General features: G+C 42.9%; 2 protein-coding genes and 1 pseudogene across 2 annotated transcripts; 2 read left to right on the top strand and 1 right to left on the bottom strand.

Moving 5' to 3' along the window:
* The first annotated feature begins 410 nt into the window (after nucleotides 1–410).
* Nucleotides 411–9,738, top strand: LOC120644706 (replication factor C subunit 1-like). The gene is made up of 22 exons (XM_039921390.1): nucleotides 411–733; nucleotides 857–1,003; nucleotides 1,997–2,500; nucleotides 2,580–2,647; nucleotides 2,798–2,873; nucleotides 2,945–3,006; nucleotides 3,091–3,242; nucleotides 3,536–3,696; nucleotides 3,769–3,957; nucleotides 4,042–4,163; nucleotides 4,246–4,453; nucleotides 4,915–4,968; nucleotides 5,167–5,336; nucleotides 5,974–6,064; nucleotides 6,544–6,725; nucleotides 6,827–6,866; nucleotides 6,959–7,083; nucleotides 7,393–7,465; nucleotides 7,956–8,048; nucleotides 8,555–8,801; nucleotides 9,106–9,165; nucleotides 9,256–9,738. Exons 1-22 carry the CDS (start codon nucleotides 731–733, stop codon nucleotides 9,387–9,389), a joined length of 2,961 nt encoding a protein of 986 aa, XP_039777324.1. The 5' UTR covers nucleotides 411–730; the 3' UTR covers nucleotides 9,390–9,738.
* Nucleotides 9,739–10,716: 978 nt separating this feature from the next.
* Nucleotides 10,717–14,547, top strand: LOC120644709 (sialyltransferase-like protein 5). The gene is made up of 11 exons (XM_039921392.1): nucleotides 10,717–10,960; nucleotides 11,045–11,127; nucleotides 11,740–11,826; nucleotides 11,927–12,004; nucleotides 12,088–12,179; nucleotides 12,271–12,472; nucleotides 12,743–12,833; nucleotides 13,211–13,269; nucleotides 13,381–13,529; nucleotides 13,638–13,719; nucleotides 13,789–14,547. The coding sequence occupies exons 1-11, from the start codon at nucleotides 10,834–10,836 to the stop codon at nucleotides 14,173–14,175; spliced, it is 1,437 nt and encodes a 478-aa protein (XP_039777326.1). The 5' UTR covers nucleotides 10,717–10,833; the 3' UTR covers nucleotides 14,176–14,547.
* Nucleotides 14,548–14,977: 430 nt separating this feature from the next.
* On the bottom strand, nucleotides 14,978–16,893 carry LOC120644710 (annotated as a pseudogene).
* Nucleotides 16,894–22,522: the final 5,629 nt, after the last annotated feature.

Below are 22,522 nucleotides of genomic sequence, written 5' to 3' on the forward strand. Positions count from 1 at the left end.
ACATCAAAACATTAAATGTAGCAAATAATCCATGCATGGAGTACTAAATGTAGGTAAATAAAAAAACTAATTGCATAGTTTTGATGTACGTTGCGAGACGAATCTTTTGAGCCTAGTTAGGTTATGGTAGGACAATATCTATCACAAACAAACGAAAAGTGGTACAGTGTGCTACAGTATTTTTTCCCTGGCACTACAGTAAAGTTCAAGGGAACTAAACACAGCCTCAAAAGAACCCTTTTACCTGTACCCACCTTAGAAACCTGAGGCTAGGATCTTGCTAGATCCCAGCCGTACAAATCAACTCGCACGAATCTCAAGGAGCACGACACATCTCTTCCCTCCCAAAGCCGGTTGCCACGCCTCCTCCCGCCAGTCTCTCGAGCGAACCGCGCGCGCCGCGCCGCGCCGGGTTACCCAACTTACCCCCCCAAACCCGACCGCCCCGAAATCCCAACCCCAAAACCTCCGCGCCCGGGAGTCTTCCGCCGCACACCGCCGCCGCCGCCTCCCCTCCCCCGCCTCCTCCTCCTCCCTTCCCCCCGCCGCTTCCTCGCATCCGGTAGGCGGTGGCGCCGGGGCTGGATTGGGCGTAGGAGGCAAGAACCGCCCGCCCATTAGAACCCTAGCCCCCCCCCGCGGCATCCTAAACCGCGCCGGGAATCCGGAAATCTCCAGCCTTTCGGCCTCCCGGGGTTCCGGAGATCCGGCCCTCGCTGCTGGGTCGGAGATGGTGCGTGCTTTCTCGCCCCTCTCATCCCTCATTCCCTCCGCGGAGGATTGGATGGCGCGCCCGGTTTCTTGATTCTTGGTTCCCGGCTGAGCCTTTTTGTTTCTTGGGTTTTCTTGGGCGCAGTCGTCGGACATCCGGAAATGGTTCATGAAGACGCAGGACAAGGGCGCGGCCTCCTCCGGGGCCGCGAAGCCCTCCGGCGCGGCTGCGGCGGAGAAGAAGAAGCCGGTGCTCAGCATTCCGGAGAAGAAGCCGGCGCCGCCTTCGTTGGTAGGATGCCCCCCCCCCCCCCCCCCCCCCCCCCGTGTCGTTATTGGTTTCCCCCCCTCTGTTCGTGATTGTTGCCTTCTTATAGTTATTATCATGGGTTCTTTAGATGGGCTTGGTTGGTTGAGAGTTGAGACATTGCTGTGTGGTGCATTATGTTGATGTTTGGGTTGGTGATTTAGTTTTGGTCAATGTGTTCCTTGCAGCAACTGATGAGGGCGTCCGTTAGTCCTGGTGGCAACCCATAATTTTTATACTCATTAAGGCTGTCAAATTCTCTTGTCCAATCAAATGGTAAATGATGATGTTCTGGACGGTTGCAATCTTTGTCAAAGTTGTGGATTTGCCTATTCGTAAATCCTCTGTACTGTACGTCCTCGAGAGAACTAGGCAAGTAGCTCCCTTCCATGACAAAAACTACTTATCTTTTCTCAAAAGAAGGCTTTCCTTGTAAAAACCAAGGACAACCCCAATCGCAGTTTCCTTCCTCTTTCTGGGAGCAGAGATGAAAAAGATGGTAGTTACCCTATTATAGTTTTGCCCTACTACCTCCGTCCCAAAAAAATGCAACTCTCGCTTCTCGAGGAGTCAAACAATTTCAAGTTTGACCAAATGTATACAAAATAGTATTAATATTTATGTTACAAAATAAGTATCAATAGATTAATCATGTATATATTTGGTCAAACTTGAAATTGTTTGACTTCCTGGGAAGCAAGAGTTGCATTATTTTTGGGACGGAGAGAATATTAGTTACTAGTTAGATTAAATTCTTGACTAGGTTCTTGAGTTTCCTTCAATGTTTCATCTATGGTATCTGCACCATAATATAGCAAATCAGCTATTTATCCACTTATGCTGATTGTGTTGAAGCATCAGTCTGGTTGGTTCGTTTGGCCAATGCTAACTGCAGTTCTTCTCTAATTTCATTGCCCCACAATATTTGATGCTGCACAAGTTTCTCACTTTATTAATGCTACATTCTCGATCAATCAGGCGTCCTGCGATCAGGATCCTTACGCTAGAAGGAAGACAAGCAAGTACTTTGGTTCGAAAGCAGAAAAGGACTCGGATGTTGAAATGGCAGATGCTGCTGCGGGCAAAAGTACCGATAAGAGTGCGGCAAAAAGAAAACTTCAGAAAGGCAGCAATGAACTCAAGGATGACAACAAGCCTTTGCCAGCAAAGAAAATGTCTAATGACGACGAAGATGACGACGACGACTTTGTGGCACCTTCAAAAAAGAAAACTCCAGTGAAGCCACCGCCATCAAAGAAGCCTAAAGTTGAAGCCCCTGGAAGGACTACAGGTACTGATGATGCTGAGGAGGACGACAAGATGGATGAAGATGCCAAGACCCCTTCGAAAGGAGCTGGAAGGGGGAGGGGAAGGGGAGGAAGAAGAGGAGGAGCAGCCCCTGGTGGGAGAGGTAGAGGAGGGGGTGGTAGAGGTTTCATGAATTTTGGTGAGAGGAAGGATCCTCCTCACAAAGGAGAAAAAGTAAGTTTAGTATCATTGTTTTCTGGAAAACTCAAGAACACAATCACAAACTCTTTATTTCATCTTCTGCATTTTGCAGGAGGTCCCAGAGGGTGCACCTGACTGTTTATCTGGTCTGACATTTGTCATAAGTGGTACCCTTGACAGGTGCTTTTTTTTATTCCTTGATAATTTAGTACTTTTTATATGTTTAATTAATGACCATGCAATGGCCAATGAGTTAGTATTGGAAACTGAAGTTTGCAGATTTAGATACTTCTGCATGAAATCATCTTACAAGTTTCTATATTCTTGCAGTCTTGAACGTGAGGAAGCAACTGATCTAATTAAGCGTTATGGAGGGCGTGTGACTGGCTCTATTAGTAAAAAGACGGTATGCATGCCTTTTTCTGAAATTATTAATGCCATGTATATCTTAATTTTGCTGAAATTGCTTGTTGACAGAGTTACTTATTGGCTGATGAAGATATTGGTGGAGTGAAATCTAACAAAGCAAAAGACCTTGGGTATTGCTTGCAATATTTTTATGAAAAAATATGCATGAATTAATTTTGGTTTGTTATATCCATATGTCTTGCACTGTTTTGCAGTGTCCCATTCTTGACCGAAGATGGTTTGTTTGATTTGATACGGAAATCAAAGCCTGCAAAGGCTCCTGTAGACAAACAGCAAAGCAACAACGGTTCTGAAAAGCTGCAGAAATCACAGACAAAGAGCTCTCCAGCTAGAGTTGATAAACGAGGTAGACTCAAACCTATAAGTTCTAATGGTTCTATAGTTGGATAGCATGTTGTGGATCCTGCTTAGCCTAACCTAATGCATCATTTTGTCAAGGAGTCAAAGCTGCTTGAATCTTATTGTCTCAGACATGACTTCGATGTTCATTGTATTTCTAACTTTATCATTATGGATAGCTTGAACCTGCTGTTGTATTTACATTCCTATGGTGAATCAACTCATTATCATTTATTTATTTTCCTGATTTTAGCATTTTACATATTAATATGTTATTTATGCTTGATTTGAAATCTTCAGCTGAAGCAAGTGCTGTGGACAAAAGTATTGCTTCAAAGACTAATGTCACAAGTGCCTCTGCTGAGAACCAAAAGGCCAAGAAAATTGACCGTGGTTCTATGCAATGGACAGAAAAATATCGGCCGAAGGTTCCGAATGACATAGTTGGCAACCAATCAATGGTGAGTAGTTTTGCTTTTTGTTATGCTGGTTAAGTTCATTTGTGCAATGGTGTTTTATATTGAACTTCATAGGTCAAACAACTTCATGATTGGTTGAAAAGTTGGGACACACATTTCCTTCATTCTGGCCAAAAGGGTAAGGGAAAGAAGCCAGTTGATAGTGGAGCCAAAAAAGCTGTGTTGTTGAGTGGACCTCCTGGTATTGGTAAAACTACAACTGCAAAAGTTGTTAGTCAGATGCTTGGATTGCAGGCCATTGAGGTATTCTGTTTTTTAGTCTTTGCACTGTCTGTTGCTTAGTTAACCTAACAGACCTGAATTTCAAACAACAATTTTCATGAATAGGTAAATGCAAGTGATAGCCGTGGTAAAGCAGACTCCAAGATCGAGAAAGGTGTTGGGGGGAGCACATCAAATTCTATCAAAGAGCTTATCAGTAATGCGACTCTGAATTATGGTGACAATCGGTCAGTATTATAGCATGGATCATGAACCTTTTTGGACTTAGTATTTTGTTTATTATGTTTTGATTGGGCAACAATTATGCAGGTCAAAACGCCCTAAAGCTGTACTAATCATGGATGAAGTTGACGGTATGTCAGCTGGAGATAGAGGTGGTGTTGCTGATCTTATTGCTAGCATCAAGATATCCAAGATTCCTATAATCTGCATCTGTAACGACCGTTATAGCCAGAAATTGAAGAGTCTTGTCAATTACTGCCTGATGCTCAACTTCAGAAAACCAACAAAACTACAGGTTATTTCTTGCCACATTCGGGTTCCTGTGAGGCAGTGACCTCCGGAGTTGCTGATGATCCCCCGAACTACAAGAAATTAGCAAACAGTTCCTTATTTCTTGTTATATCTTGGAATGTGCAATGTAGTTTAGCTTGCTACACATGTTGTCTAGGAAACAAATCTGTATTTGATGTCTTCAAGTGTAAAATGGACTGGTTATCCACTAGGTTGATGGCGTCCCGTCCTGTGGACTCCTAACCAACATTATTCGTTGTGTACAGTTTTTTCTAATTGATAGAAAACATTACCAGTAGCTGTCACAAGCTGTGTATCGACTACTACGTCCTTTCTGCTGTAATGTTTCTCATATGCTTACATTTACGGTTGCATGATCATTAATAAGAGGAAGAGCTATTAATTCTCTACCTGTAACTTGACTGGCCCTTCTCTTTTATTGGCTCTAACTTATTTATTTAACAGATGGGTAAGAGATTGATGGAAATTGCGAAAAAGGAAGGTATTCAAGCTCAAGAGGTATGCTTAGTTCTTCTAAACTTGCACCAAAACATTGAAAAAGAAATTGAAAGAGCAGACCGATAACATAAAAGGAAAATAGTGCTTGCTATTTCTCTTCCTTGTATTTCTAGGCTTTTAGCAATGTTTTCTCCTTGTGGTTCTTTTAGGTAGACTTTCCAGGTTCTGGTACTAATATGTGATTTTCTGTCATGACAGAATGCCATGGAAGAGCTTGCTGAAAGAGTTCATGGGGATATTCGCATGGCACTTAACCATTTGCAGTATATGAGCCTCTCCCAATCTGTGGTCAAATATGATGATATACGAGTGCGGCTTAATAGCAGTGCAAAGGATGAAGATGTTTCTCCTTTTACCGCTGTTGACAAGTATTTCCCTTTCTTTACTATATCTTCACATGAAAGAATCACCATGGAGTTATTTTCTATCATTTTCGTTGATATTCTTTTTTTTTGGGATTACTACATGTTTTGTTGACTAAAGTGCAAAGGTTTATTTAATTTCAGACTGGAAGGATGAGAGTTCATGCCAAGTTTTGTGTTCATTATATTAAAATGTGTTGATCTATTAGCCAGATTTTATTATTTCTGTACTGTATTATCACATGAAAGGCGCACATGAATCCTCACTGGATATTTTTTTCAAGGAAGAAAAGTTTGCTCCTGCACTAGTTAGGTGGCCTTGAAGATTAGGTCATTTTAGGTTTGAAAAAGTTATATCTTTTTCCCGTGTAAAGGCAATACATGAAGTATCTCAACTAGACTGGACAATCTGCAACCACAATACTTTTACCCAACGCAGGTGTTGGAACCATTTTGCTTAATTCAAAAATGCTAGTTAGTACTTTATTTGGAATCTTTGACTGCGTGAGCACACACTACATGTTCTCTGCTATTAAATTAATGACAGAAGAGTTACAGTTTGAGCTTTTCAATGACTTATGCTTCTTGTTTCTCTTGTGCATTTCTGCCTACTGTCTTAAGTCACGGATCATTGAACTTTCAGACTGTTTGGTTTCAATGGTGGGAGATTACGGATGGATGAGAGAATTGATTACGGCATGAGTGATCCTGATTTAGTTCCCCTGATTATCCAGGTTTGATACTGATGGCAATCCTCTGTATAATTGTTAATTCTATCGCATTCTCTGTTCGGAGATCTATTCTGAGTAGCGACTACTACATAATTTCTCTGCAATATACTGCATGCTGGCTATTTATTTTTATACTAACTGCAGTCAGCTTGTGTAATATTTTGAAAGCTGGGATGCTTGCATTCATAAGAATTAAAATGATGTATTTTGTGAGTTCCAAAGAGAATTTCTATACCTTTGTTGCTATGTTTATGTTTGCCAAGTCAGTGTGTATTGCAACTGTTTAAACATGTATTCTTGAGGACTTAGTTTGTAATTACCTTTTTGTACTACTGTGATTGTAGTTTAGTATTGTTAAATTCCATTAGTTTAACTTCATTATTACATGGCATTCTCGTTTCTTTTCTGCTGTTGCTTCTTAAATATACCTTGGAAATCAAAATGCATGTGAAATTGACATGTAAAAGTATGCCCTACTATAGGAAAATTATATCAATTATCGGCCCAACACCATTGGGAAGGATGAAAGTGGAGTTAAAAGAATGAATGCTCTTGCCCGTGCTGCTGAGTCTATAGCGGACGGTGATCTTGTTAATGTACAAATAAGAAGATATCGACAGTGGCAGTTATCACAAGCTGCTTGCTTTGCTTCATCTATAGTACCGTAAGTATTGATCAGGCACATGATTTATCATATTGTAACACTAGTATTGATTTATTTTGAATTTGGTAACCTGATTTTCTAACCTCTTCCGCATTTTCCAGCGCTGCTTTGATGCATGGGAATAGAGAAGTCCTTGAAGCAGTAAAGTTCAAATCCTAACTGTAGATTACATTTAGTGTAGTTTACTTTTTCTTATTGCGCCAAATTAAATCGGGTAACAAATAAATTGTCAGGGAGAGCGAAACTTTAATAGGTTTGGTGGGTGGTTGGGCAAGTACTCGACGACTAACAAAAACATAAGGCTACTGGAAGATGTTCACAGCCATATTCTTGCGTCCCAGCAAGCAAACTTGGACAGGTAGTTCCTATGCCTTCTTCTGTGGATTGTGCTTTTATTGTCACATATCTGACCCATTATGTTGCTGTTTTTGTATAATGGAATTACCTGTTTTCTTATCTGACCATACCCTGAATCTGCACTAATATGTTTTTTTTTGCCAAACCCCAGCTATCTTTTCTAGTGTTAGACATGGCTTTAAATGCTATTTTTTCATGCATGTTTTTTCATCACTGTTGTAATTTTGAATAGTTGAATGATGTTCAAACTTTAAGTGATCTTTGATGTTTTATTGTGAATCTGAAGTCTGATAATTCTTGAGAACTGCAGGGGGACATTGCGGTTGGATTATTTTACTCTTCTCTTGAGACAGCTGACTGACCCACTGAAAACAATTGCAAAGGTTGTTTTTCCATCTTGTGCTTTATGAATGGACGTCGCGTTTCCTTGTGTTCCATCATTATTGATTTCGTTATGATAATAATGTCCAGGGTATTTTTAGGCGTTCAGAATTGGTCCCAACTTTGTTCTTTTTTTAAGAACTAATCTTGAAAATTGAAAGTACATTCTTTTTTATGATCTTCCACTGAAAAAAGAAATAATGCAAACTGAAAGATTATTCTATGCCACTCCTGCACTCGTTCAAGCAATCTGTCACAATCTGGGCTGTGAACTGCATAACATGAAAGTTAGGATTCCATTTTTTTTTTGGTTTGTTTTGAAAATCTGTGGAACTGTTGTCCATGCTCAGCAGAAACATGAAATTGGGGAATTCCTTAGCCAATAATCTCCCATTAGCTCTTATTTATAATGCAGTAATCGCAAATACCATTACCCTTGTAGTTATTTATTTGAGCAATCTGCTGGAAATTTTATATTTGCAATTCATCCAGGATGAAGCTGTTCAAAAGGTGGTGGAGTTCATGGATACCTACTCTCTAAGCCAGGAAGACTTTGACACGATTGTGGAAATATCCAAATTTAAGGTCGGTAATTATTCTAGAAGCAGGTTGATGTTTATTCTGTGTAATGTCATGTTCACTTGACCATCCCTAACAAATTATTTTTGCATTGATAATTTTCAGTTTAGAGGCCTATTGAATTTGCAACATCCATTTTACTGTTGACAATATATCATTTTTTTAATTGGTTTGAATTAAGTGTTTGTGTTATGGTAGTAACTTGTTCAGCTATTGTGTTTGCCCTTTGCGATTTCATTGCATAGATGTTGTGCCATTTAAACTACACATATTTCATGAGGACATATCTTTGGAATCTGCAAGCATGTAATACTGTGGGTACAAATCTAAAGTGAATACAAAATACAACAAAATATGTTACAGGCTTACAGCGTACTTGTTAGCTAAATGCTATTCTTGAGCTTTTGGATGCATTTATGAAGTGTTGTTCCTAGCTAAGTTAACTTGTTTTTCATAGACCCTTGTCTTCATTCCCTATCATTGTGGCTCTGAGTAAGTTATTTTCAATGTAGGGTCATCCAAGTCCTATGGATGGGATTCAACCTGCTGTTAAAAGTGCCTTGACAAAGGCATACAAACAAGGAAGCAGTTCTCGTGTAATTCGAGCAGCAGATCTAATAAATATTCCTGGCATGAAGAAGCCTTTAAAGAAACGAGTGGCAGCAATCTTGGAGCCAGTAGAAGAGAGCCTGCCTGATGAAAATGGAGTAGCATCTGCTGAAGCTGGCGAAGAGGATTCTTCTGATGCTGAAAATAATGGTGAGTGTTCCTTTCTGATAAAGCTGAAAATCAGATAAAGGGCATGTTTTTAGACTATTGTATTGGGCGCATAGTATTGATCTGTTGAGGCAACTTTGTTGTGCCATGCCATCTTCAGTTACATATATACTTGTGTCATTTAGACAAGACAATACGGGTGTATATGGTATAGCCAGTTATGCAACTAGCAGTGTTTTACTCTTTGGTCAATACTCAATAGCATGCATGCTGTAGGAAATCGCATCCAAAATGAAATCTCTTTGAAGTACATGACTTCTTGTTTAATCACTGTTTTTCTTCTCAGATGAACTTTTGCCTGGCAACTCAACGCCAAAACTGGATCTGAAGAGTGATAAGAAGAAAGGTTCTCGTACTTGTTGGACATTTACTGCCCGGCCTAGCCATCCCTCTGTATTCATTGTGCCTAACTTTCAGTAACCTCATCTGCCTCCAGGAATTCAAGTCCAGCTCGACCTCAAGAGCAAGGGAAACAACTCCGGCGGGAAGAAGACACCTGCCACCAGATCAAGAGGGCCTGGGTCCGGTGGAAAGGCCGCGGGAAGCTCCGCTGGGAAGAGGAAGAGGTAACTGACACATCTGTTGCCAGCAGTTAGCTGGCGACTAGTTTGGGAATATTCCCAGTTTGGATGGATCCCCCTGGGTAATAAGGAGCGAGGTGAGTTTCAGAGTTTTGACTGTACATAATTCCCACCCAAGCCTTTTTGTAGGCACTAGGCAACTGCCTCGCCCCCTTGATTGCTCCAGGGCCATCCATGTTCCGAAATTTGTATGCCCTTAGGCAGTACTACCTGATGTGGTGTTTGGTGTGTATGGTTTCTCTTTTGCGAATGTTTACTGCAAAGATTACGATCCATTGGTTTTGCCTCGATGTAATGCAGTTCTTTTGTCACTAATCATGTGAAATTTTTTTGTGCCTTGCTGTGGATGCTGTAGCTCGTCATGTGATTGCTGACTTGTATTTGGATCTGGACGAAGAAAGGCACGTGAGTGATCACCAAACTTGTACTAGTTGCTACCGTTGTACTATGATGCTACTGAGGTCTGAGGATGTTGAAGACTTGAAGCATATAGAAAGAAAAGCTGAGGATTGCTTGGCTGCTGTTACCTAACAAGGAATGGTTCCTGCATGCACACGCGGATGCTTGCGCTGTCAAATATGTCACCCCCCCCCCCCCCCCCCCCCCCGCGGTTATAATGCTTTGACATAGATCCGGTCAAACTGTCAAATGGATTTGCAGTTTTAGACAGCAAACGTAAATCGTGTGTCGATTTGTCTTGAAAGGTATTTTCATAATTTCATATGGTTACTCCATCTTAAAACAATATTCTAATAAAAATAGTGGTAAAGTCATATCTCGAAGTCAATTCACATTGCCGCTCGCGTACCTTTTTTCTTCATATTATTTGTAACCAGCTAGCGAGCTCGGCTGGAAACTACTGTATGGACTTTGGACAAGGAAGGAAAAAAAGGACTACACTGCACTTTTGGAACAGATAAGGGTAAAAACATGCTTACCTCCTTCATTTTATTTTACAATTCTTTCATGAAAATTTCTACGTCACCTAGGGAATACATATAGTTATTTTTTTAAGGGTGAGAAATATATCTGATTATATACTCCCTCCGTCTCTAAAGAATGCAACTCTCGTTCCCGATGAGTCAAACAATTTTAGATATGACCAAATTTACATAAAAAATACTATCATTTATGTCTTCTAGAGTTTGTATAAAAGTAGATTACATAATTAACCTAATCTAATGGTACTTATTTTGTAATATAAATAATAATATCATTTTATGTAAATTTAGTCAACTTTGAGATTGTTTCACTCCTCGGAAAGCGAAACTGCATTCTTTTGTGACTAGATGTGATTAAGCAAATTATCTCGTGCGTGGTGTAACGAATCGAACCAATGCGAGCTCTCACTCCGCCACACCACCACCGGCCGTCGCGCTTTTCCCCCCGCCCCGGCCCGGACGCGCGCCGCCTCCGATCCGCCGCGCCCGGCGATGACGAGGGCCCACCTGCTGCCGGCGGCGTCGCAGCGCCGGCCGACGGTGGCGCTGCTGCTGGGCCTGGCGCTGGCCTTCTGCCTCGCCGTGCTCTCCATCCAGTCGTCATTCTTCGCCGCCCCGGGTACGCGCCGCCACTCCCCTCACTTCCGCATTCCTAGGGCTGACTCCATTCGCCCTGACGTGTTCGCCCCGCCTCCGACCGCAGGGGCGCCGGGCAGGAGGCTGGATCTGGACGCCGGCGACGTGCGCGAGCTCGCGGGGTTCCAGTCCCGCGTCCAGCAGTGCGTGGTACGCCTCCGCAGTCGCTTTGCATTTCTCCACATTTCGGCTGTGAAGAAACCTGTTCGTTTCGCTCGTATGCTGCAATGCTATATCTAGTAGTGTTCTAGTCGTGGTAGCGGGGGACGATTACGGGGGACCTTAATGATGTAGAACACCAACAATATAAAGGGCTCCAGTAACACATGCTAGATTGTTGCAAATTTCCTGCAATTGCTCAGCCGCAGAGTCAATGGTATTTTTCTCGTCATAAGTGAAGAGAATATTCCTTGAGTGGCTTTGGGTAATTGGTATTTGCCTTTTGCAACTGTTGCTGCAAAGTTCACATAGATAGTCTGGGTGAGTTTGGTATTACAGATAGACTGTCGTACATTGGTGTTGGTGCCACCTTCTATTAGAAACATGCCTGAAATTTGTTCTCATGTTATTGTTGGTGTTTGGGTCTCCACATGAGTACAAATGCAAAATAGTCCCCCAAGCAACAGCGTTGAGCCATTTTAGACGTTCTCAAGAAATAGAAGTCTTGTGAACTATATGCAGAATTTTCCCCAGCTTGGCATTTCAAAACCTTGTTTGCTTATTTTTCATCATCTAGCGTGCTTAAGGCTTGTCTTTGTTTAGGCAAGCAGGGGACTTGGCCTCACAGCAGATATCATTGATCACTGCAAGCTGGTCCTTAAATTTCCTGAAGGGACCAACAGCACCTGGGTCAGTATTCCTCCATGTTTATGGCCAATGATTGCTCTTCCTTGCCCATAGTCATGAGTTAAAAGTTTCAATTGTGATAACATCTCGTTAACTTTTGCAGTATAATACCCAGTTCAAGATTTTTGAACCTCTAGAATACAAGTATGATGTCTGCGAAGCTATCTTATTGTGGGAGCAGGTTAGGACATTCTTCATCACTACCATGTTTGCTCTTGTTACTATATATGCTTGTGTCGATACTTAATACAAATATGATTGCAGTACCGCAACATGACGACTGTATTGACAAGGGAGTACTTGGATGTGAGACCAGATGGATGGTTAGATTATGCGGCTAAAAGGATTGCACAGCTGTAAGCTTGAGATTTCTTGCATATTTCTTTTCTTTAAAGTGAAAATCGATCTGCATACATGTCATAGTTCTTTTTATTTCAAAATGTGCAGTGGTGCTGATAAATGCTACAATCGTACTCTCTGTGATGAGCTGCTTAGTATTTTGCTGCCTGCTAAACCTCCTTTCCACCCGCGCCAGTTTGCAACATGTGCAGTTGTTGGTAACTCAGGAGATCTCTTGAAAAAAGAGTTTGGACAAGAGATTGATGCACATGATGCTGTGTTTCGGGACAATGAGGCACCTGTTAATCAGGTAAACTCATTGGATTATTCTTCTAATCTATCTAAACTGAGATTATGCAGATGACGTTGTTTTAAGTGTGCCATTCTTGGCCTCTTGTTGTCCCTGACCTCCTGATTCATACATTCTGCCAATCAAATCTCTTTCTTATTTCCTGAGCTTAGAATCTCGCTTTCTCGTGCTACGTGTCGTCATCCCAGAGCAGTCTTGACGAATCCTTTTTCTTTAATATCAATGTGGCATAACCATCATTAACTGATAGTTTTATGTTTCCATCTGCAGAAATATGCAAAACATGTTGGATTGAAGAGGGACTTTCGACTGGTTGTCAGGGGTGCTGCTCGAAATATGGCACCAATACTGAAGGGCTCCTGTAATGCTGTAATCCTGATTTCTTCCATTTTACGATTTGTCCTTTACCCAGATAGGATTTTAGTTTGCTTCATTGAAGGAAATAGGGAGCAAAAGTAAATATTACTATTCTTTTTAACTGTTGAAGCTTTGACAGTTACTGTACGGTTAAAATTTTGAAGAGTTGTGTTTTTGTGCCTTGAGATCAAGTATTAACTACAGATATATGTAATATACAACTACATTTGTATAGTTTTTTCCACAAGTTGACGATATGGTTTTGAAGTTATTATTATGATATATCAGATAGAGTTTACATGGGTGAAAAGATATATCTGTTATAGCATGTGAAGGCTCTTTTGAAACAAAAATGTGTGACTATCTTGCTTTCCGTTGCAGCTGATGAGGCACTTATTATTAAAAGTTTGACACACAAAGAAATCAATGCAGTGATAAAGGTAACAGATTTCCATATTGTTTCATCGAGCTGAGTTGGTGATATGAAAGTATATTTTACTTAATAACTCATGGAAAGCCATGCACTTATAGTGAACACGGATTACTTGCAGGAACTTCCAAATCCTGTCTACCTTTTTCAAGGTATAGTCCTACGAAGAGGTGCTAAAGGAACTGGCATGAAGTCCATAGAACTAGCTCTTTCCATGTGTGATATTATTGACATGTATGGTTTTACAGTTGATCCTGGCTACACAGAATGGTGAGAATTAGCTACGGTACTGAGTTTCTATATTGACATGGCACTTGGCACTATCTTTGGGAATGTTATTTCATATAAATATATATCCTGCACACTTAATTATTTCAGGACACGGTACTTCTCAGCACCTAGGAAAGGGCACAATCCACTTCAAGGGCGGGCTTATTATCAACTTCTGGAATGCCTTGGAGTAAGCTTAACCATGTTGTCATTGTGGTCTTTTTTTATTTATTCTTAAAATGATAATTACGTTATGTAGGTCATTCGGATCCATTCTCCCATGAGAGCACAAAGGGTGGAAGACTGGTCAGACATACCAAGCAAAGAAGAGATCAGAAGAGCGCATGCTGCAGCATTTCGTCTAAAAAAGCACGAAACTGGCCAGCCAGCTGAACTGGGGCCATTTAGCAATTGCAAGGTATGGGGAACAGTTGACCCTGACTACGGTCCAGTATCAGGGACTTCAGATATGAGCGAACTTCGTAAGAATTCAAACTACAGAAAGTGGGAGTTGCTTCCACTGGAGAAGCTAAGAAGGGAGGCTCAGGAACACTATATCCAAATGGATGGCGTGTCTCTGTACAAGATGGACGGAAACAAGTTAGACGATCTTGTCTGTGTGAGGCACCAGCGGTCATCAAGTTGAGACTGCTGTGCCTAAGCCTGATGGAAAATAGCATTGACACTTGTAGGTTGGTTTCATGGTGGTATTAAAAGGATGCTAAACAGCAAGAGCTGCGTTGTCTGATGAATCTGCATATGTTGCTGTAAAATTAGACGGAGCGTCAGATTTGGGCATGGTGATCTTACCCGGAACAGAAAATTCTTTTGTTGGTTGGTTAGCTAGTTCTAGCCTTCTAGGAACTGCAGCTTAAGCTGTCTAAGGGGTTGAAATGTGGATACTACTGGAGATAGTTTTCACTTAGCTGTAACTAGATGCTTTCTGAATTTTGGGATTGCTGTTAAGTTGCTGATCCAGCTGTCTCTCACTTCCAAATCTATTGTTTTTGTTAACTGACGTCTGTCCATTTCATACCCCTCCTTAGATGTGTTCGATTGCATAATCCGGTACTATATTAGTAGCCCAGATATATTTGCCAATTGCACAGCTTTTTTCCTAAGGCTCTGTTGGAACCTTGGAATTGAATTCCATTCTAATCATTATAATATAGACACAAATCTATTAAGCTAATATGATTGTATACTGAATATATTTGTATGCTATTGTTGGACATATGAGGGAGATATTTATGTGCTATATTTTTAGTACAGAGGAGTGAGCCAAATAGCATGTTATAAGTTACGGAATAGAAACATAACTTTGGTGGTGTATAGAATCAATTTCTATCTTCCACCCTATGAATTTAGGATAGGCACATATAAACTTTGGAAAGTGGTGGAATGTTGAATTCTAAACCAAGTAGCCTAGTTTATTAAGTAGATTTCAATTAGAAAACAAATCTGGTTTCAACATGTCCATTGCAATATAAACAAGTTGGATTCCATTTCAACTCTTTGCGCATAGCAGTGCATGCGACAAGGTTCACATTATCACATGCCAAAATGGTCCATGCAACTTAATAAAGTTAACCCTACTCAGATTATCTATACAAGCTCAACCAGAGCGATTGAATCGTCGGGTGATGATTTCATTCTGTAGGCTCTTGTAGTACTGTTGTTGTGGCCCAGACATGGCACTAATGTCCAAAGCCATAATTCTCTCTTCTTCTAACATTATCTTCAAATCTAGCTCTTTGCTCTTCAAATCTAATTCTTTGCTCCTCATCTCCAGCCTTTTTGCCTCATTTGCAGCCCTCATTTGTTCTAGTGCAACCCTCCCTTGTTCTAGTGCATATGCTGTCTCATTTTTCTTGCACGCTTTCTCCACACCCACCTCTTTCTCCTTTGCGTGCAGATCTATCAGCTCTAGGGGCAAACTGTCTCCAACTTGTAGCAAATTTTCTTTCTCATTCCCACCCATCATCTGTATTGATACCTCACATTCTTGAGTTGCAGCCTCATCGATCGCCTCCAGGTACATACTATCACCACCTTGTTGTAAATTTTCTTTATCCTTATTGCCCCCTATTGTCTGTATCGATACCTCAAATTCTTGAGTTGCCACCTCGCCATTCGCAAGAGTACATGGAGTAGACAAACTCGGATTTGAATTGGGAGCTGTCTTCAGTTTTTTCTGAGATGATGTCTGAGAAAATTTCTGAGATGAGATCTGGGAGGACCTATCAATCCACTTGTGATGGGTTCGTAAGAGATTCCAACAATGCAGAAATTGAAATTACTTATTGTTCTGATCTTCAGACTTGAATAGAGCAAGTGCTTGCACAATCTGTAAAGTCCAAATGTCATATTAATCATCCAGGCTCCATATAAAGTGACGATCTAATGAAGAACATACAAACTAACCTCGTCTTGAGTTGCCATCCCATTCTGGCTTGTATCCTCAATCCGTGTTAGACACCTCTCGAACTTGCCCACGCTTTCTTGAATCGTAGACCAGCGGTGCATGATGGAATTCTGGTTGCGATCTGATTCGCAGTCCTTGTGGGAGTGGTAGTAGTCGAAAATCCTCTTCCAGTACGCGGTGCGTTCACTGCCTTGGACCGGATCCACGCCGACATTCAGCCACGCCACCACCAGCATCTCATCCTCCCTGTTACTGAAATTCTTCGTTCTCCTCTGGTTCCGTCTCACCGATCGAGTAACCACCCCGATCGGCCAGTGCTCCTCCTCAGGCAGGGTAACCAACATCTCGCCACCGCCCCAGTCCACCGAATCGTTTCCCTCGGGCAACAAATGGTCAAGATCCTTGCCCGTCGTTCCTGCTGGCTGCGTCGGTACCTCGCATTCCTGAGCTGCAGCCTCAGCATCCTCGAGCGCGCACGGAGCAGACGAGCTCGGACTCGAACTGGGAGTGTTCTGTTTCTTCTGGGACGACGGTTTCTGAGACCTGTCGATCCACTTCTGATGGGTTCTCAGGATGTTCCAGCAATGCAGGAACTGAAACGGCTTGTTGTTCTGATCTTCGGCCTTGTACAGAGCAAGTGCCTGCATAATCTGTGAAGCCAAAACGAATGTCATATAAACATTCCACTATTCCAGACTCCATATCATATTACCATGTGACAAAACCAAACTAAGGAAATTCAGAATTTCAGACTCACCTCGTCCTGGGTTATCACCCCATCCTGGCCGGCGCCGTCGACCCGCGCCAGGCACCTCTCGAACCTGCCGACGCTGTCCTGGATGGTGGACCAGCGGTGCGTGATGGAGTTCTGGTTGCGGCCGGACTGGACCCCTCCGACCCAAAGATCGAGGCTAAACCATGTATTAATAACCGAAGCAAGTCTCCGGTACAATACATGTTACATTAATTGGAGTCCAAAATCATATAGAGCTTTATTCAACCCGTACACGAGGAGTAAAGTGACAACACAAAGCTACCGCAAATAACCACAGGATAACGAGTAGCATAACGACATGCAAGACTAGCTCTTCGTCCATCACGGCTCCACTCGATCAGCTTGGATGCGGACACGATCTACTCGTAATCTTCAGGCACAAAATCAGGATCCTCTGAAAAAAATAATCAACAAGGGTTGAGTACGAAAGTACTCAGCAAGTCCCACCTCACCCTTACGGGGAGGGAGTTACAGATTAATATGCAAATGCCCATTAATCAACTAGAATAATTAACAATTGTAGTATTAAAGGTAACCCAAACAGTCATCCATCTCAGGGGCTAGGTGGCTCAACTAGTTGAGATGTCCACACCGTAACCTGTCCAAACCAAGGACACGGGCCATTCGAATGGATTGTACACACTGCAGAGGTTGTACGCTTTACCCACACGCACTTCACCGTCCAGAGACGGCTCCGTCATAGCCGACACCCAGCCGTGGCTCAACCCCGATTAGTCGCCCACAAACCCCCGGGGTCTTCACCAATCCAGGATCACCCAAAGATATATCCACCCCGGACGACTACCAGGTTAGCCAGTGGGATTAGACTAAGGTTTGCCCATACAAAATCATGTGGTCGTACTGAAAGTAAGTTAGGTGAGATGGCACCACAACACACAGTACTTAAGGTTCATCAGGACAGTCAACAACCATAACCAACCAAACCCGATGTGTCACCATGACAAAGCTCGGTCGCAAGTCTACCACCACGTAGCGCATGCTCCAACACATTCTACACTGCTCTGGTCTCATTCCCATTCCAGTTTCATCAATTAACAATGTTTGATAATATGTCAGTCTGACAGTAAATCGATATGCAACATGGCTTCAGTCAATGGTTTCTCTCAATCCCTTAGTGTATCGTCTCATGCAATCCCTAAGTCTAGCAAATTTTATATTTAACCTTACTTGGGATCAATCATAGACAACGTAAGGGATCGATGAGACTTGCCTTCGCTTTCGTACGCGTCGGCGGCGGCGGTTTCCTGATCTCCCGGCTCCTCTGGTTTCTCCTCTAGAATCGGTTCTACTTCGTCATACGCAGCGGAAACAACACAACCGACGAACAACATAAGCAAGTATAAACATAAAATAAAATGAGCTCGAATCGGAAACAATTTAAGATATGGGGATAGGAATAATATTTTTGGGTGATTTTCTAATGGCATGGCCGAAATTATAATAGAAATGGCATGGTAAAGTTTCAGGTCGATCGGAGGATTTTTGGCACATGAAATGATAGGTCAGAGAAGGGCTTAGGGCTAAACAAGAATCCAGGGGCTTATTTGTAATTAGTTTTGAGAGTGAAAGGACTTGATAATAATATTTGAAAATGTTCTGACTATTCTGGAAAGGGGCAGGGGCCTATGTGTTATTGTTTTTGTATGGTGGAGTGGTTAGTTTTTAAATAGGAAGAACTGGGAGGCCTTATTTGGAAAAGGACATAAATGGAGGGAGGACTCTTAAAAAGAAAAGAAGGGAAGGGAGGGAGTTTTGGGCAAAACCGCCCTCTTTTTCTACCTCCCGACCAGAACACGACGCGTCGAGGCGGCATAGTGCGACTAGCCTGGTCGGGCAGGAGCGGGCGGCACGGCGAGCATCCCGGGCACGCGGAGCGCGTGAGTACGGGCGCGCGGGCAGGGCGAGCATGCGCACGGGGCGGCTCAGGGGCGTGCGCGAGTGCGGCCAGGAAACAGGGGAGAAGGAAGGAGAAAGAAGAAAGGAGAAAAAGTAAAAGAAGAAAAAAAAAGGAAAAGGAAAAAATAGAGGAGGGGAGAAAAAGAGAGGAAAAAGAAAAGAGGTGCACGGCGGGATTCGCGGCGGGCGGTCACGCATGGGCGATAGGCAGCCGAGCGGCGCGGGATGGGACGGCGGTGAGGAAAAAGAGAGAGAGCGAGGTTCGGTCGGCGGAAAAGGGAGAAGAAAAGGTGGAACGATGATTGGGACGGCGAAAATTTTCTGGTTAGGGTTAAATGAGCTCAACGATGAAAAAGTTTTGAAAAGAAATATTTTTGCGCGTGATTTGATTTGGTAAATTTTTGGTATGTTACAAACCTACCCCACTTAGGTTGAATCTCGTCCCCGAGATTCAGCTAAACTACTAAAGAGACTAGGAAATTCGGCTCGGAGTGCGTCTTCTCTCTCCCAAGTTGCTTCTGCTTCCGAATGTCAGCTCCACTGAACTCGACAAATTCTAACCGTTGAGTTGCTGGTTCTTCTCGTCACAGTGTCCAAAATTTTCACTGGCACCTCTTGATATCGGAGATCATCTTGCAAGTCGATTGTCTCTGGGCCACTTGTTCTTCCAGTACTCGCAGACACTTCCTGAGCTGGGACACATGGAACACATCGTGCACATCTGACATCTCTGCTGGCAACTGAAGCATGTAGGCTACTGCTCTTACTTTCTTGATAACTGGAAAAGGTCCAATGTAACGTGGGGCCAACTTCCCGTGCACCTGGAATCTGCGCGTGCCGCGAATTGGGGAAACTTTAAGGTACACATAATCTCCAACTTCAAAGCTGAGAGTACGTCGTCTTTTATCGGCATAACTTTTCTGGCGGGATTGAGCTGCCTTTAGATTCTTTCTGATTTCTGCTATCTTGTCTTCTGCTTCTTTAATAAAATCTGGGCCATCAATGATGCGGTCGCCAACTTCGGTCCACATGAGATGTGTGTGACACTTCCTCCCGTATAGGGCTTTGAAAGGCGACATCTTCAAACTTGACTGGTAGCTGTTGTTGTAAGAGAACTCCGCATATGGCAAATTGTTTTCCCAATCTTTGCCATAAGTAAGAACACAGGCTCTTAGCATGTCTTCAAGGATCTGATTAACTCTTTCTGTCCGGCCATCAATCTGAGGATGATAGGCTGAACTGAAGTCCAACTTTGTACCAAGTGCTTCACGTAACCTACTCCAGAATCTTGAAGTGAACTGTGTGCCTCAATCTGACACAATCCTCTTAGGTACTCCATGCAACTTCACAATACGCTCAATATACAACTTGGCTAATTTATCACCTCCATAAGTGGTACGCACTGGGATGAAGTGTGCTACTTTAGTGAGTCGATCAACAATCACCCAAACTGAGTCATGACCGCTCTGGGTTCTTGGTAGACCGGTGATAAAATGCATACTAACTTCATCCCACTTCCATACTGGGATTGGCAATGGCTAAAGTAATCCACTAGGCTTCTGGTGCTCTGCTTTGACCCTTTTGCACACATCACAATGAGCGACGAATCGAGCGATATCCCCCTTCATACCATTCCACCAATACTTCTCCTTAAGGTCCAGGTACATTTTCGTAGTGCCGGGGTGAATGGAATAAGCTGAGTTGTGGGCTTCATCCAAAATGGTCCTGCGGAAATGACCTTGCTTAGGCACACATAATCTCTTCTTGAACCACAATACTCATCTTTATCTACTCTGAAATCTAGGGCTTTGTCTTCACTGTTGCGACCTTTAATCCATACCAATTTTCTATCCTCCATCTGAGCTTCCTTGATCTGGTCGTCCAGGACTGGATGAACACTAAGGTTGTAGTTGCAAGAGCGGCGTACAACCCTTAGGTTCAACCTTCTCATTTCTTCACTCAGCTCTGGGGCTTGTGTAACTAAGTGATGGCAATACGCTTTACGACTGAGCGCACAAGCCACCACATTAGCCTTTCCAGGGTGGTAGTGCATCTCCAAATCATAGTCTTTGATCAACTCCAACCATCTTCTCTGTCTAAGGTTGGGATCTGACTGGGTGAAAATGTACTTCAGGCTCTTGTGATCCGTGTAGATTTCACACTTGTTCCCGATCAGATAATGTCTCAAAATCTTGAGGGCATGCACAACTGCTTCTAACTCCAAGTCATGGGTGGGGTAGTTCTGCTCATGTATTCTCAACTGTCTTGAGGCATAAGCTACAACTCTTCCTTCTTGCATAAGCACACAACCCAACCCTTGTCGGGATGCGTCGCAATAAACGACAAAGCTCTTCTGATTATCTGGCAAGACTAGCACTGGGGCAGAAGTTAGTCTCCTTTTTAACTCTTGAAAACTTCTCTCGCAAGCTTCAGACAAGACAAACTTCGTGTCCTTCCGGAGCAACTCGGTCATAGGCCGGGCTATCTTAGAGAAACCTTCGATGAATCTCCGGTAATAGCCGGCTAATCCCAAGAAACTCCTGATCTCCGAGGCTGAGGTTGGTTGCTTCCATTCTGATACTTCCTTGACCTTTTCTGGGTCCACTTCAACACCTTCAGCTGTTAAGACATGACCCAGAAAACTAACTCTCTGCAACCAGAATTCACACTTAATAAACTTGGCATACAAATGGTGCTTTCTGAGCTTTCCCAGCACAACTCTGAGATGTTTTCCATGCTCCTCAGCACTCTTAGAGTAGACCAGTATGTCATCTATGAAGACCACGACAAACCGATCAAACTCCTCCATAAACACCTTATTCATGAGGGTCATGAAAAAGGCAGGGGCATTAGTCAGACCAAAAGGCATCACTGTGAACTCATACTGGCCATAACAGGTCCTGAAGGCTGTCTTAGAGATGTCCTCTTGTCGCACTCTAAGCTGATGATAACCTGACCTCAGATCTATCTTGGAGAAGAACTTAGCTCCCTTCAGCTGATCAAACAGGTCATCAATCCGAGGTAGAGGGTACTTGTTCTTGATGGTGACTGCATTCAGATCACGGTAGTCCACATAAAGTCTCATGCTTCCGTCTTTCTTCTTCACAAAGAGCACTGGGGCTCCCCATGGAGAAGCAGCAGGTCTAATAAATCCCTTTTGTTGAAGCTCTTCAAGCTGCTTCTCCAACTCGGCAAGCTCTAGGGCTACCAACCGATAGGCATTCTTTGCTATAGACTTGGTTCCAGGGGCTAAGTCAATAGTGAACTCTACATCTCTTTCTGGAGGCATACCGGGTAATTCATCTGGAAACACATCTGCGAATTCCTGAACTACTGGCACATCTTCTGGGGACTCTGCTTGGATGTGGTTCACCATGGAGTCTGATAGGTTAGGCTGGATTAGGCATGTGACTGTTAACCCTTGGTGGTTGGTGACTTTCACTGTTCTCTCAGCACAGGCTATGTTTCCTCGGTGCTTGGTGAGCCAGTCCATACCGAGTATGACATCTATCCCTTTGGAAGCAAGGACTACTTGGTTGGCAAGGAATACTACCCCACTTAGGTTTATAGGGATATCTATGACACCTAAGTGGCAAGGTATATGACCTCCAGGCGAACGGGTCATTAGCGGCCTCTTAAGGGCTATAGTAGGTATATCTTGCTTTTCCACAAAGTGGAAGGATATAAAGGAATGCGACGCTCTAGAATCAAAAAGCACTGAGGCTAGAGCTGATTGGACCAGAAACTCACCAAAAATCACTCCTGGTGCATCCTCTGCTTCTTCAGCGTACACATGATTCACCTTTGCCTTGCCGAAGGACTGCTGCTGGCTCCTAGCGGGTGCTGCACGGTTGGCTTCAGTCGGCTGCTTTGGTC

The sequence above is a fragment of the Panicum virgatum genome, chromosome 8K (assembly GCF_016808335.1).
Source record: "Panicum virgatum strain AP13 chromosome 8K, P.virgatum_v5, whole genome shotgun sequence".
Classification (NCBI taxonomy): Eukaryota; Viridiplantae; Streptophyta; class Magnoliopsida; order Poales; family Poaceae; genus Panicum; species Panicum virgatum.